The sequence below is a fragment of the Diadema setosum genome, chromosome 3, assembly GCF_964275005.1.
Source record: "Diadema setosum chromosome 3, eeDiaSeto1, whole genome shotgun sequence".
In the NCBI taxonomy this organism is placed as follows: domain Eukaryota; kingdom Metazoa; phylum Echinodermata; class Echinoidea; order Diadematoida; family Diadematidae; genus Diadema; species Diadema setosum.
The window spans coordinates 10,357,617-10,373,779 of NC_092687.1; the positions used below are offsets into that span (position 1 = coordinate 10,357,617).

General features: G+C 40.3%; 1 protein-coding gene across 1 annotated transcript in view; it reads left to right on the forward strand.

Annotated features, from left to right (window-relative positions):
* The first annotated feature begins 232 nt into the window (after positions 1-232).
* LOC140246537 (uncharacterized) overlaps positions 233-16,163 on the forward strand; it is a 102,805-nt gene continuing 86,874 nt past the window's right edge. Inside the window, exons 1-2 of the mRNA XM_072325880.1 lie at positions 233-318; positions 2,764-2,939. Of these exons, the coding sequence (XP_072181981.1) occupies positions 233-318; positions 2,764-2,939 (262 nt within the window). The remainder of the gene's footprint in view (positions 319-2,763; positions 2,940-16,163) is intronic.

A 16,163-nucleotide genomic window follows, 5' to 3' on the forward strand; every position in this document is an offset into this window, starting at 1 on the left:
AGAGATGGTAACATCAGCGGGCTTCCCTCCGCCATGTGTTGCGAGGCATCTCCTCTCCTTTCTCCTCCTTATACCCCTCCCTGTTCCCTTTTCCCCGGGCTCGCTCAGGCACAAAATGCGCGCCTGGCTGCACATGATGCATTCCGACGGCATAATTATGGCCCAGCGCGGCTTTGCTGGATGCAAGAGCGCGTCTTAAGACGACAAGGGAGGAGGAAGGAAGGAAAGAAGGATGGATGGAAGGACAGAGAAAGAGGAGGAGGAGGAAGAAGAAGAAGAAACGGAGGACAGGGATGGAGGTTCGGAGAGGGGGAAGGGGTAGAGGGAAGATGCCTAAATATAAGTAGATCGGACTTAAAAGGGTTCTTCCCTAGGTCTTTCTGCTCGTAGAGAGTGCATTTCAGTGCCCCAAACAGCGATCCCCCGAAATCTCATTCCCCACCTTCTATCATCTCATGGAAGGATTCGAGAAGAAATTGGTTCGAAACGAAACGGGCGCCAAAATGAAGTCGTTTCGAAGAGCGATGGGCCCGAACTGACGTTAGATTGAAATGAAATCGCTTCGAATTTGTACTTTAACATGAATTTTCATTCGTCGTGTGTTTTAAAGGGGTTCGCTAATTTGCTTTAAGATGGTCGTAAAAGAATAAATAGGCCCTAATAATACCATTGATGGGAAACAAACGCTATTTGCTTCATCCGTTGCTGAACTGACATTTGATAGATGCTATTCTGATTTCTCGTTTCAAATTTTATAGTGGGATGAGTCATTGAAAACATCCAGCCAAAAAAGGCTTTTGCTGTATATAGAGTGTCTCAACCTATGAGTAACTGAACCGCCTAAAATCGCCCGTTCTACTACTCCGTACACCCGAAACCACAGTCCGCTTTTTTTCCATTGTTTTCTCTACCATTTTTTTCGTAAGGAATGTATAATTACGTAATTTGAATGGGTCGAAGGTCAACAAAAGTATATCAAAATTATTTCGGTGACACACCATTCTTTTGGTAATGCCTTAATAGGCTTTCTAATAAACATAGTCAACAATAGACAAGACTAAACAGGTAATGACCTATTTAATATAATTCATAAGGTTGTCGAAATGAGTATTGCTGAACCTTCCATAAAAGGAACATTGATAGGCCATTACGGAATTCTCATTTGCTAAATGTTTAATAGAGCGAATCGATGTTGTCATGTTTTCGAAACGAGTCTGTGGTAGATGTGAGATAATACATGACTAATTAATGATCTACGGATATTCACATGAAGACCTGAAACGACATGATCATTTTGTGTCAATATTGTTTATGTTTGTGTAGCTGTCTAATCTCTTCGTTGTACTAAAATCCTACTTAATTCAATATGTGCTCTTTCACTGTTTACCTCTCCCTTCCATTCTTTTCCCGAAAATGCATTTTATAAGGTGTAAACTCTGAAGTGTGTGCCCTGTGCACAGCCCCACAAGAATTTTTGGGTGGTTGCGACGACTAAAATGATAATAAAAAAAAAAAGCAGCAAAGTAATGTTATTCCGGTCATTGTATAAGATTTCCTATAACTTCACTAGTTGCTCGAAAATTTTGAATGATATTCATCATAAAATTATTGTTATATTCATATCCCTCAAACAAATAAAAAAAAATATTGAAAATTTCTGAACTTAATAATTTATGCGCATATTGTGTATCGCACCACTGTGTACGCAACTTACTGGGTGGTCTATGAGGGAGACACCGATATAATTTAATGAAGAATCCTGTAAACATGCAAATCTTAAAAAAGAAATATAAGTTTGATGTCAGGCCCACACTGATGAGCGTAAACGCGAGCTCGCTGGCTTCAGCACTGGGTTATTCGCCCACTCGCTGGCATTTGCATTTTAAACGCTGTTCCCGTAAGGGACTCGCAGTATAGCATTTCACACAAAACGATATTTATACACACTCGTCCCAGTGCCTTGACAAGGAGAGTGCTCCTGTGAGCAGGCGTCCTCTATTCTAGTCTTCCCTCCAGGCATTGAACAACAATTAAACGAATTTGCTTTTTTTTTTTTGAAGCGTTCAGCGACGCAGATCAACTCGTCAAGATATACCCATCACAAACAAAAGGTGTAGATCATGCACGAATGGTATGCATAGTGCTATGACGATCAGAGATTAAAAGTATCCTTTACAGAGAAATTATTGTTTTTTGATGCATAAAGGGCACCGCACACTATACAACATTCGGTCGTACGACTGACCGACTTTGGATCCGAAATAAATCACAATGGCCTGAGAATAAACACGCTTTTTTTTCAGATCCAAAGTCGGTCAATCGTGCGACCGAAAGCCGTATAGTGTGCGGTGGCCTTAAGGCGTTGGAATGCATTCTTCTTCTTTCAATATGCTCGGTCTTTTGTGAAAGCTGGTCTGGAAGTGGTAGACTAGAGCCGATCACATCTGCTCCGCGGGTATCGACAGGTGCTCGATACAGTCTCGAAGGTGATGACGGGGGTATGAACATGAGCACTCCCGACCAAGTAATGGTGGTGTTAGGAGAGCGCATAGAACAGTATATAGCTTCGCACTGTATCACCTATAGTTAACAACATCAGCCAGCCATAGCAGTGAGCTAGTGAGCTGCTTTACCAAGCTATTCTAGTCACGCCAATCTTATTCTGTGCGACATTCTTGACGTGCAATATTCAGCAATATTGCCCAGTTGTCATGCCTACTATAATATTATCATGATAGTCATGATTATGATCAACATGCACAGAAATAATGACAAGCGCCGCCACCTCGCGACGACGACACGTCAGATGTTGGCACCTCCTTTAACACGAGAGCTAGTCGGCAAGACCCACTCCAGAGCCGCAGCGAACCATGTCGGAGAGTTGCCCCCATCCACTGAGGAGCGCCATGTACCCGAGCCCCTCACCGTCGCGTCAAACGGTTTGTGGTCCGGCTATGAGACCTATTAATATTAATGCCGGACACTCGAAGGAAATCGAAGATCAATGCTCGTCGACGACTCCGAACATGGAATGTTTCTTGTTTCGAGTGGAGTGCAAACTTTCATGGAAATCGAGGGAAATATAAGAAGGGGACGCGTCTGAGGATGAGGACTGAAAGAAAAGGAGATAAGAGAGAGGGAGAGATGAAAGTCGAAAACAAAAGGAAGTAAAAAAAATGAGAGAAAGAGAAAGAAGAATGCAGCGAAAGAATATGTATAACAATGTTAACATCATATATGAGTTTTGTACAATATATAAAATAATGTAAACTAATTACATATCATATAATACGGATGGAATTTTGTAGATAAAACATTCTTATTTGATACATAATATATAGAGTTGGATGTTAATAAACATAATTCATTTATATCCGTAGATGAGTGTCCCTGATTATAATATTCCCGTGTAATTCAACGTAAGTATAATTCAAACATTGCTATTTGATATGTATAAGATTGCATGTACATTATTATATTCATGATTCACTTATATCTATAGACATAGAATAAAAAGAGAGGGAGAGGGAGAGAAATAAAGAGAGATGAATACGCGGGAAAAAAAAAGTACTTGACGCTGTCCTTTCCTCGTCCCGTCTCATTCCCTCTCCCTCTTTCTCGCTTTCTTCTATATCTCGCTGTCAGGGAGCTTATCCCGACTCATTGTAGAGATTGCATTCTTGGCGCCGTAATCGGATGAAGGATGGTTGGCGAGATTGAGTGCGCCACCTGTCCGAGGTATTGCTTCTATTTCCTTTTTGCCTCGAAATGAAACCCCTCACTCTAGTCCGTTGTAAATATAGCAACATGCAGGAGAAAGGAGAATGCCCCTACTCATTCCCCACAACCCCCCTCCCCCCCCCCCCCAAAAAAAAAGAAGAAGAAAAAAAAGAGGAAACAAAAGCTTGGATTTGGAAGGGGCCTATGTTGTTGTTTTAAAGAAAGAAAGAAGAGAGAGAGAGAAAAATTGGGGCCTATACTGGTGGGTTATGTTCGTAATTTCATTTCTCGCTTGTAAAGTATTTTATGCACAGTCTGATTTTCTCTGCGAGAGCTCCTATAGCTTTCTTCGTGTACTTGTATATGTGTCTGTGTGTGTGTGTGCGTTTGAGTAGAATACGACATTGTGTTTTATGCCTGCTGGAATTGCCCATTTATGGGGTATGGTTACGTTTCATTGGTATGAAACATGGCTATAGGCAGCGAATAGTACATACATCAAATTGAAGAAGGGGAGTGTTTTCATTTTCACCTGTTCCTATATGTGTCGTTAATTTGAGCTTAATATCTAACGCTATATTGTTCCACATAATGGTGATGCAGTCAATCCTAAGGAAATACTGAAGTGGAATTTATCATGATGCTATGTTGCTTTATAATGAAAACAGAAAAATCAGGGAGGCAAATCAGTGAAAATTTGGACATATAAAAAAGTCGGGAATTGCAACAAATTATACACTGGAGTATCAGACAACTCTGTGTGACGTGTTTTGCAGCTCTCCATTTCTTTTTCATACACAAAATTTAACGATAATTTTCAATTGTCTCAATCTTTTTTGCACACAGCTGAGGTGGACGCGCAAAAGCGTATATAATTCTTTTACCAAGAACAGAGAGCTTAAGATTTTTTTTTTTCCTCGCGAGAAAAAAAAAACAACATAAAAAGAAATATCTGTAGGGATTGTTTATGGCCAAGGGGTCAAGGGTCGAGTGGAAATGTTAAAATTTAACTTTTTTTCTCATAAGCATCTTTGAATTAGCTCAATGTATCTTTTGGAACTTAGTCGACATGTATTTCTGGAAGCGATTTTACTGATGAGTTAGGGGATAGGGAGTCAAAGGTCAGATTAAGACCCTATAAACTACACTATTTGATGCTGAAATTTCACTATTTTCTCGATGCCTATCTTAACCTGTTCAAAACGGGAACCTAGTGGCCTGTGTATTAAGTTTCTAGGAATTTCAGAATTCAGTATATGGAACGGGTTGATTAAACTTCGTGTACATTCTTTACCGCGCATTGATTTTGTAGGGGACATTTTGTACTTTGATGTCAAAGGTCAAATGAAAATGCTAAAATTTCATTTTTGTTCGTATTCTTAACTTATAGCTGAAAGTATTGTTCAATAAATTGGTCAATTCGTAAATATATCTATCTATAATGCATATATCATACCAGATAATGATTACTTTTAGCCTTAGTCATGATGAGGTCAAGTAAATACTGGCATTTCACTTGTTTCTACATCTCTCTACAATCGCTGAAATTATCACTCTGAAACTTAGGATGCACACGTATGTATTTTACCAAAGTTCAAATATTCATTTTTTGTTGACATAAGATCAAAGATAAAGTAGTGCGAAAAGGTTATGTGTGAAGTGTAAAAGGTGAAGACTAAATGCGAACAATTTTGCCAATTCCGCCGAATGTGTAAAATTGCTCCAGCTTTTGGAGATAAATCACGTGTTTGATCGGTAAAGGCTTTTCTGTTAAAAATGACCTCTATTTTGGTCATGAGGTCAAATATAAAAAAAAACATGAAAAAAAAGAGAAAAATACCTTAACAGTGCACACCATGTGCATCATGGAACTTGCTAGAATTCCAAAGTGATCACTATGTGAAACAATTTGTGGCGTCCAAATGAAACTTAGTTCAAAAAGCATGTTTATAACCACTCGATGCATTTGCAGATGTGCCATGAAACTCTTTAACCTGTCATTTCAGTTTCTTGCCAGTCATGTAAAACTGCAAAGCCTTACATTGTCAGGATGTATACTAAAGACCTATTGCATTGTATTGGGAGAATAATGCAACATACACTGTAGCACAGGCATACTCTTCACCAGAGCGACATTTCTCATTTTTCTATTCGTGATAGAAAAAAAAAAAGTTTTGTTCAACGGCGCTTTTTTATATCATGAACACCTCGTGATGTTGCTGTAACTTGGTGACAGATCTTAGTTTTGCAAATTTTCTTCAAAACATCCCTATATTCACTGGACTCCAGAATTTGCACGTAGGTCTATACCATTTTTGTTGATATTGTTGTTATCTCTGTAATTGTTATCATAGCCATCACTTTTGTCATCAGCATAAGAGAAGGGGAGATGGAAATACTTTAACAACTTCCAGGCTTCACCACAGGTTACTTGCAAATAAACGTGACCCCATATTCGCGGTATTGAGTACGTCAACGTCGCGAAAGTCGTCATGAACCATTTCAATGTTCAAACTCTTCTCAAATGGGCCTGTTTAAAGTTTTTTTTTTTGTATTTGACATGATATGACTGAAAATACTTGCATTCTCTTCTCAAAGCAGTAAGTTAACAAATGGAGTCCTTGTTCTTAAAGTGAGCAAAACCAAACATTTAAAAGACCAGACAGAGCTGCCTAATAAAAAAAGAATATGGACGTCTTCAAAAAGGTCATCTGAAATACTTGTTCTTACATGAAACGCATTCGAGAATAAGCCCTCTAAGGAAAAGAAGCACAGGAATATAAAAGAAAGTGCCAGAGAATGAGGGGGAGAAATGGAGTGAGGGAGGGATGATCTCACTTTCACTTTTCGGGACGTCACAGTCGAAAATCCGTTCCCATGGTAACCCTGATTCAGCGTTGGCAGGTCGCTCGGAGCTGATCCCTCTTCAGCCGTCCAATTTGGATTCTCAAATATTTGTCCAGTCTGCCTCCGTATTTCTTGTCCTCTCGCTACACATGATGTGTGTGTGTGTGTGCGGTGTGTGTATTATTTTATGTGGTGTGTGTGTATACAACTAACCACTTTCTCACGCGCTATTCTAGAAAGTGGAAATGTGTGAGTATGGGATTGAGGTACGGTGGAGCAGGGGTGCGGATACACTCCACAACTTGAATTGGGTATTCCGTGACCAATGCTTTGGACGCATTAACATCGCGCGCGTGGAAACAATCATAATGTGGATATTTGATTTCGCACTCTGTCTCTTGGCGAATGGTAAGCTCGCCTACCTCGCTTTTATCAGAAACAGAACCTGACATTCTTTCAGCACCTCATACCGGTACACGCTTACTGGCGCTTCGCGGAATACATGTAAGGGTACCTGGTGATTGGCATACGCTTTTCCAGGAACGTCCCGGGTCTGCATCCATACTCATGAGTGAATGATACCATACTGGGGACAGTTCCGTTCATTGAGAACAGACTAGATTCAATATTGATCACACGAATTCTAAAGACAGCAACAAAAATATGATCCAAAATGTATCAGTCATGATGAAACTTCCCCGTACTTTTTAGTTATCAAAACGTATTTAATTTCTTATTAATCCATTTATAACTGAACAAAGAATCCCATCCCAAGTATATGCTTCACTGAGACATTCAAAGTATTATTGAGATAAAAGGAAACTGCCATGGATGAAAGTACACGGGACTGAAAATTGCGAAGGATGAATTTTTGTCTCCCCTGCGAAACGGAAGCGACCCATAGACGTCACTATTCCGTCGTCGTTAAATCCGCGATGTCAATGAATTAGGTGTACTCTCTCTAACTTTTCACAACTATGAGCTATGAGCTATGAGCTATGATCACGAAACTTGCATCACAGGTATGTATCACCTAAAGCTGTCAGTCAAGTATGATTGGTGAAGTTCAGCAAGGTGAAGGGTCAAAAGGTCAATGAGCTTTACCTGAGAAGCATTGTATTCATAGTAATGCGGTGTCTACTCCAAATGACTTTCCATAGCCTTAAGTTATGACCACCAAATTTACACCAAGGAACATGAAGGGATGCCGTCCGAGGTCGAATATTCGAATATTGATGAAGTTCAACAAGGTCAATGGAGATGGATGTTGCTTGATAAGCACTGCACCCGTAGTATTGAAACGTAACTTTCTCTGTAACTTTCCAGAGATATGAACTCTAAACGCAAACTTCATGTGATAGGTACATCACCTAAAGATGCCGGTTAGGTTCGAGTATTAGTGAAGTTCAAAAATGTCAAAGGTCAAAAGGTCAATTAACTTTCTCCGATAACCACTGTAGGAGTATGCTCTCCATATTGTGTATGTACTCTCAATTTTCCAGAGCTTTGAACTACACGAAACTGACCGCACATGTGCATCATTAAGATGCTCTTCAAGTTCCAAAATTAGGGAAGTCCGACTTGTCAAAGGTCAAAAGGTCAATAAGCTTACATTGAAAAACACTATACAGTATTAACAATATAAGGGGTGTAGTCTTACACTCAATAACTTTCCACAGCTTGAGCTACATGTATGACTATTCTCACTATCCTTAGTAGGCCTACATTACCTAAAGTCTAATTTTGTATATTGGGTCAGATCTGACAGTGTCAAAGGTCAACATGTCAATCTTACGCTAGAAATATTATACTCACATTATTGGTGTGCATTCTCAATAACTTTTGTGACGTTAGCAAACCACACGCAAGTTTCGATGTGCGGGCGAGACATCGCTTTGCATTTGCTTTGCTGTTTTGTGTGTGAGTGTGTGTAAATAAGATTATTGTTGTAGTCTATTGGTCATATTAAGCTTCAAAAATATGACTTTCATTTTTAGGCTTTTATACCTTTGCAGCGAGTGTGAGAGAAAATGTAACTAGTCCCCACTTGTCTTTTGTTTTGTTTTGTTTTGTTTTTGCTTTTGGTTGGTGGCGCTTTCCCTTAAATGTTTATACGGACTGAACCCACCGATGCCATGTACCTGTAAGCAGCATAATGAGATGTCACGGTAGCGAAACAGGGGCGAACGCCCGTGCTGATCACCTGAATGATGATGTCGACAGCATGAGCGGGTTAAACGCGTGTGTATTCGACCTCACCAAGACTCTATCTCCTCTGCAATGGTTACTGGAGATGTTTAAACAAACTTCACTCCGCCATCTCCGGAGGGCAAAGGGTGACAATGCATTAACCATCAACTAGCTTTGATAATGATCACCGGCACGGGGGGTTGGGGATCTACCACTCTTTATGTACCTTCGCTTACTACGCTGTTAACTTGTCCATTGTGATTTCTCTCCCCCCCCCCCCATATAGTCATGAAGAGAGGGCCAAAGGGCAAAAATGCTATCTCTCTCTCTCTCTCTCTCTCTCTCTCTTTATCTCTCTATTTACATCTCTACCTCTCTATCTGTCTCTCTATCTCCTTTCCATCTATTGTTCTCTCTATCTACCTCTATCTCTCTATCTATCTCTTTATCTACCTCTATATTTCTCTAAATATACATCTATCTATCTCTCTATACCTCTCTATTTATCTCTCTCTCTATATATATTATATATATATGTATCTCCTGTCCATCTATCTCTCTATCTCTTTCTTTATCTATTTCTCTCTCTAACTCTCTCTCTCAATCTCTATCTATCTTTCTATCCATCACTCTATCTATCTATCTATCTATCTATCTATCTATCTATCTATCTATTTATCTATCTATTTTAGGCTTTCCATTTATGTCTCTTTTTCCTGTTTGTGTCCTTCAGTCGTGTGTGTGGTCGCTTTCGATCACGTAATGCCATACACTCCACGCCAGTAGATTCGCGACATGTCTGAAGACGAAGATGGCGGGTGCACCGTCCCCTAGTATACGTGCTCACTGAACGAGTGGCATCCGGGTCGCCATCACAGCTATTCAACCATGGAAAAAGCGTGCCTTAGCCGTCTGATTTCACTCTGATGAAGGAAACTTTGCCATGGTGAGGCTGCGACATTCTCCTTCTTCGCCTCACTCCACACTGCACCCAACATGATTCTTCAGAGAGACTATGATGAATACAGCATACGTATTGAGATACCTCGAGTGTTTGGGACATGTGGAAAGCTCTCAGTAAATCTTATGATCCTATAAAGGCAGCTTATAATGTGGATCTCATGGTCTTCGCACAATGTGACGTAGCCTTTGATCTTTTTTTCGCGTCATTTGCAAATTTTTAAAGATAATACGACACAATATCATAAACAAAAAGAGACATACGAGAATATTTATGTCGATGCATTGATAAATGAAACGAGAAGATGCTAGCTCCCGTCAACTCGGTAAAATGATCATTTCAGACTGTTTTCAGGAATATGGGAATGTGGCAATCTGAAGATTGATGGGAGGGATCGATAATGTGAAATGACGTCATCATGAAACCAATTCACAGTGAAGCAGTGCCCCTTTGTACGCAGGATCAGTGCCAACCCCTCTGATGAAAGTATCGGACGAGCGTAACTAGGTCCCCTGACAACTTAGAGGAATACAATGCGGGAACTGATGTTGGATTTTCACGTTTGATTCATCTCACACGTGGCTTTCAATTCGAAAGAGGCCTGGTAAATTCTGGAGGGTCATAATATACGCGGATACGGACGCGGGCGATTTGTGAATCCACCCCCAACTTTTTTCTTGAAGTGATTGCCGGTTGGTTATCAATTAGTCGGTGCGCTACTTCAGCCTGTGTTTGCGCATTGTTCGTCACGATGAGAGAACTGAAATAAGCCCTCTCTCAATCTTCGCTTCCTCGTGTGCTCCTCTTCCCTCATTATACCTCCTGGATGATCCATCTCGACGCACAGTTCCCACTCCGTCTTCAGTCTCAATTGCCCCCTCTTGCGATTTAACATTTCTTGCAGTGACTTCAACCCCATACTTCCACCCCCTTCTCCCCTCCGCCTCTTCCTCTTACTCCTCCTCCCAGTTCATCATCTTCCTCACCCCTCCTACATCCATCTCCCTATCTACTGAAGGGGGGGGGGGTGGTGGGATGGGAGGGAGTGGGGCAGGGATATTATCCCAACAATGACTGCAAGCACATCAGTGAGCAACAACAAAACCTTTAGACCATTCAGAATGCCCTTTCATTCCTTTGAATATATACCATTTTGAAGCTCAGTCAGCATTTGCTGTACACATTATTTCTTGCAACTGATTGACAGAGTGCCTTTATATCGATGTAAATAAGAACGGGCTTTAAGTAATAACCATGACAAAAGAAATTATGGGCATACATATTCGAGCAGGATGTCTAGTGGATAAGACGTCTGTCCGGTGGTCAGGATGTCGCAGGTTCGAATCCTGCTCGAGTATGCAAGCCAATGACTGTTTTGGTCATGACCACTGCTAAAGCACTGATCAATTCAGCACTTATTTACGTCGATGTGGAACATTTTTTTTTCCAGTCATCACTTTGAACATCAGTTCTTGTTTGATTGAGGCAACATTTAATGCAGTGTCTTTGACGGAGATTGTCATCAAAAAGGCAAAATTGCCATGTTGTGTAAAGGGTATAAGATATCGTTTCTTTTGTTTGTTGGCCATTTTAGAACAAGGTAATAGGTGGTGATATGTGTGTGTTTGCGTGCGAGTCAATGAAGTTTGATGCCTGAGAGGCGAGCTTGAAATTCTATGCTTTGTGACGACACGTGAAACATTCAAAAAGATAAAAAAACAAAACAAAAAACAAAACAAACTCCCGGCCTGTTCTGCATCAAGGTTATGTATCCCTTCATGCACTTAACAATGAATATTTGCCCGCTTTGCACTGTAAATAATTACATCAAGTGGTGGCATTTCGTGTATATAGCATAGGCAATACGGGATGGAGAAGAGGTTGAACTGGGTTATGGGAATTTGACTTCGCCCGTGCAACGCGTGATGGTCGTAAGTGACTATGTGGTGGTAATTACCTCACCCTGCGTCATTATACTCGAGTTGAGCTGTTTTTATGGTCGTAGCACACATGGCGAGTCGAGAATCGTGCAAACATTGACAACGAGCGATGTTATTAGAACGTTCATCCTCTGCCTCAAGGGCAAACCCCACGAGATGGGAGGATGGAATGCAGTTACAAGATTCTACGGAAGACATTGGCGCTCAAGGCTTGGATCGTATAAGTTATATTCCTAAGTAGTTCACTAATTGAAAAGTAAAATACCATTCATCTTCAAGAATACTATCGTACATGATGGCAGTGTGGTAGTATAAACGTGAGATGACGTCACCATGATACTGACGATGAATGATGGCGAAAGAGCAGACACGCAAACCCCGATCTATCAAGAGCAATAAAAATTGAGATGAAAATTGAACATGATAAATCAAGCAGAAAGGAATGATTGAATTAGTCTTGCTCCATTTCTGCGCAATACTATACAAAGGGCAATGTATAATTTCCTGTATTAATCATGTTAATGGCGATACTTGTATTATTTATACCACAATAAGTATAATCTCACATTGATTATGATCAGAGTGGTGATTATACATTCAAAACTTCACCAGCTAGAACCAACGGAATCACACGACCGGATCTGTACACTTCTACGTCGCGGTGAAATGATACGCCCATTTATATTGCACATTTTTCACATTGATTTTAATTGTACATAGTTAAGATAAAATAATGAACTTCATATTATCTGTAGTATCAACAGCATCACAACATAGGATCTGTACACTCGTAACGCAGTGAAATGGTGTACGCCATCTTTTCCACACAGAGCTTCCTATATTGACACTTCATTCACCAGACTGTTGTAATCATGTTTTTCAATCACACTGCTACTACTATTACACAGGTGTGCCCTTTACACTGTGTCACTGTACACTGTGTCACTGTACACTGTGCACTGTACACTGTGTCACTGTACACTGTGTCACTGTACACTGTGTCACTGCACACTGTGTCACTGTACACTGTGTCAATCCTGTCTTCAATCACAGAATGTCAATCACTGTGATTCCCCTTTTCCATCACATTGTTTTCTCCAGTGTCTTCTCTATACCCTCTCCGCCATCGTTCCTACATAATTGTGTTTTCTGTCTAGTTTCTGTTTTGAAGTGATATATCCATGACGCTTCGAATTTCTGTCACTAATATACATTTCAGCACACACCCATTTTGCACCCACACACACACACACACACACACACATACACACACAACACATATACATCATAGGAATATAATATATTCCTAACACATACTATATTATACATATGATTATATATGCCAAATATATTCCTACATAAATACTGAAATATATGATATATTGCTATATAAATACATATAATAATAATAATAATAATAATAATAATAATACTTCTTATGATAATACTTGTGATAATAATCATGTTATATACAGGCAGAGAGAGAGAGAGAGAGAGAGATAAATAGATAAAAATATATCTGTATTTATATATAGATACATGAGTGTAACATAATATGTAAGAACCCCGAAAATGTCATCCTGTTCCTCTCCATTCGTCATCAGTAGACGTTCGATTGTGGTTCGCGATCACCATCCCACCCCCTCCCCTCCTTTTCAGCCCTTTGGGGTTTGGCGCCGATTGCGTTGAGATCGGGATGATATGGGTGGGCTGATCTTTTGCTTTGATAAACAAATTGGAGTTCACTAACACGGACGCTTGACCTTTATCTAGGCTTGTGATGTCGATTGAGCAATGGAGCTCGTCTAGACATAAACGACGATGATGAGGTGGGGGGGGGGGGGGGGTCCTACGCGGAGCGTGTTGTCGGTCACATTTTTTTTTCACCGAATGTCAACCGTCCCTTAATATTGCAAGTTCGAGGGATTTTGAGAATCTGGAAAGTTGCTTCACGCGAAGTTGTGGAAATCAATTTGTTCGGGTATCAGAAAAAACGCGTCCTTTTCATTTTTTTTTTTTTTGTGGGGGAGGCGTTTTTTTTTTTTTTTTTTTTTTTTTTTTTTTTTTTTTTTTTTTTTTTTTTATAGACGGCACAGATTGGGGCATGGCGCGTATTAAACCTATGGGAAACACATTGGGTTAGGGTTAGGGTTTAGGATTTATAGGGTTAGGGTTAGGTTTAGGGCTAGGGTTAGGGTTAGGGTCCCCAATCTGTGCCGTCTAAAAAAAAAAAAACACGCCGGCCAGTGGTGTGATGTAAAAAAAAAAAATAATAATAATATTATATCTCACCCAAGCGTTGATGGCGTATGATTATGATATGGCATAATATGTAAAGGCGTATAGCATCAGTTTGATGTGATATGGGAACACTGGTTCACGACTCTTATTAAAGAGCTGCAGAGTTCGAATCGTGACAGGAGGCTTTCATCAAGGGGATATCACACACTAGAAATTCAGGGATAGCAATAATGGCAGAGCCCTCCATTCCTATCTCACTCCAAAAAGGTTCACTTCTTTGCCGCCTATTGCGTGACCCCCACCTTCTCCCTCACGTTTTCGAAAAAGCAGGGGAAAATGGTTTAGTAATCAAACAGGTAGTTTTCCGCTCTGTTAAAGCTGCTTTAAAATCGCCGACTCTGTCCCATGCGCGGGAGTATTAGCTCCGCTATTGCCAGTTCGAAGCCATCCGTAATTACCCCTGCACGGGCCTGGCCAGATATCGATCTGATTGTTCGCGATTATCATAATCGATCGGAGCGTCTGGCACAGTCCATTGCCGTGACTGCGAGTGTGAGTGCTATTTAATGTGGGCTACAGTTCAACGCGCGAGGGCAGGTTTTCCCCAACCCTCTCTATCGATAGTCGATAGTGGGGTTTTCAAATCGCGAATGCTTGTGCACGCGCGTTATACCTAACTGGAAGAATTAACATTTTTGTGCTCCACAATAGAAGGTGTGAATAGAGCAGAGTTTATCTGTCCTACTTTGTGATTGGTTGAATTGACATCACGTGACATGCACTGATATTGCTTTTCGAGATGGTACTCGTATAACAATGAATTATTGTATGACTTGTGGAGTAAATTTTGTACAAGTAAATTAGTGTGAAACCGAAAGTGGTGTTAAACTTCAACAAAAAACCAAACAAAGAGAAAATTTTATCACATCGCCCAAGAACAAAAGAAAGTCAAAAAAGTAGGTGTACTTTAGGCAGTCACCGCAGTGATGGCACATCCTTCTTAACCAAACATAGTGACTACTTTAGTATCCAATGTGATAATAGCGTTCTATGTGTAGCAAAGGAGCGAGGTGCAGACAGATATTATTATGGAAAGTTTGAAAAACAAAAACAAAAACGGGGCACTGCCACATGCAAAATTAATGAACATTGAATTTTGAATATGCACTTTTTAAGGACTCGTATGAGCCCTGAATCTCCTGTTTCGTATGCATCCCCCCCCCCATTTCCATCTCTCTCTCTCTCTCTTTCCTTCTCTCCCTGTCTTTCTCTTTGATAGTTTTGTTTTATGTCGCTTTGAAGTTACAGTGAACAAATCGCGACCCAAATCTGATGACGACACATTCTTACTTGCTCCAATAATCGCGCGACTTTTACAGCGACCGTTTTACAGTGTTTGTTGAACTCACTAATCATGTGTTTGAAGATGAATTCTGGTAATTATCCTATTTCATAATGATAGAATAATTGTATTGATTGTGTTTTGCAGTATTAATGTACATAGATAATTCACGATTTGAGGAGAACGTCATTAGTACTGGGAATAGTGTGCCAACATTAAACACACACGTGTGTGAGCTCTGTTTGAAGTAACTATACAGTGTGGAGACAGTGTGGAATATTTACGCACTCACACCAACAAGAAAACACACACACACAGCCATGCAAATCAGTCGACATCACATTCCCACATTTACACACTGCATTTACAATCACACTCACTCAATGCAGTCAACACCCACACACCCACACACACAAACACATTCAATGCAATACGACACTCTCACACACACATACGCACACACAGTCACTTAATGCAGTCATCGCGATCAATTTCGTCCTCTTTCCTTTGATACGGTGCTTTGTACAGCTCAGACCGGAAAACGTTGACGGCATTCCGGATGTAGTGACACAGAAATGAAAATGACGTCATACCTCACACCTCAAAGCACGTGCAATAATTTGAGTGTGACTCAACACACGTTAAAGATAATCAAATCTAATCATAGAAATCAGAAGGACAATGATCTGCTGCTCCTCATAAAAAAGAAGCACAAAAACTTCTTTTATCGTCTAATTTTTTTTTCCTCATATTTTAGGATGTTCCTTTCTCAAGCATGTACTGTCTTTCCAAACAGCCATTATATTCAAACTCTTTCTGAATTATCTCATCTTTCACAGTTCGACCTTGGTTGTTAAAAATGCATTACGAAGTACAAGTATGACCTTTAACCCGAGCAAAGTCTGGCGAGAGTTCGTTGGTA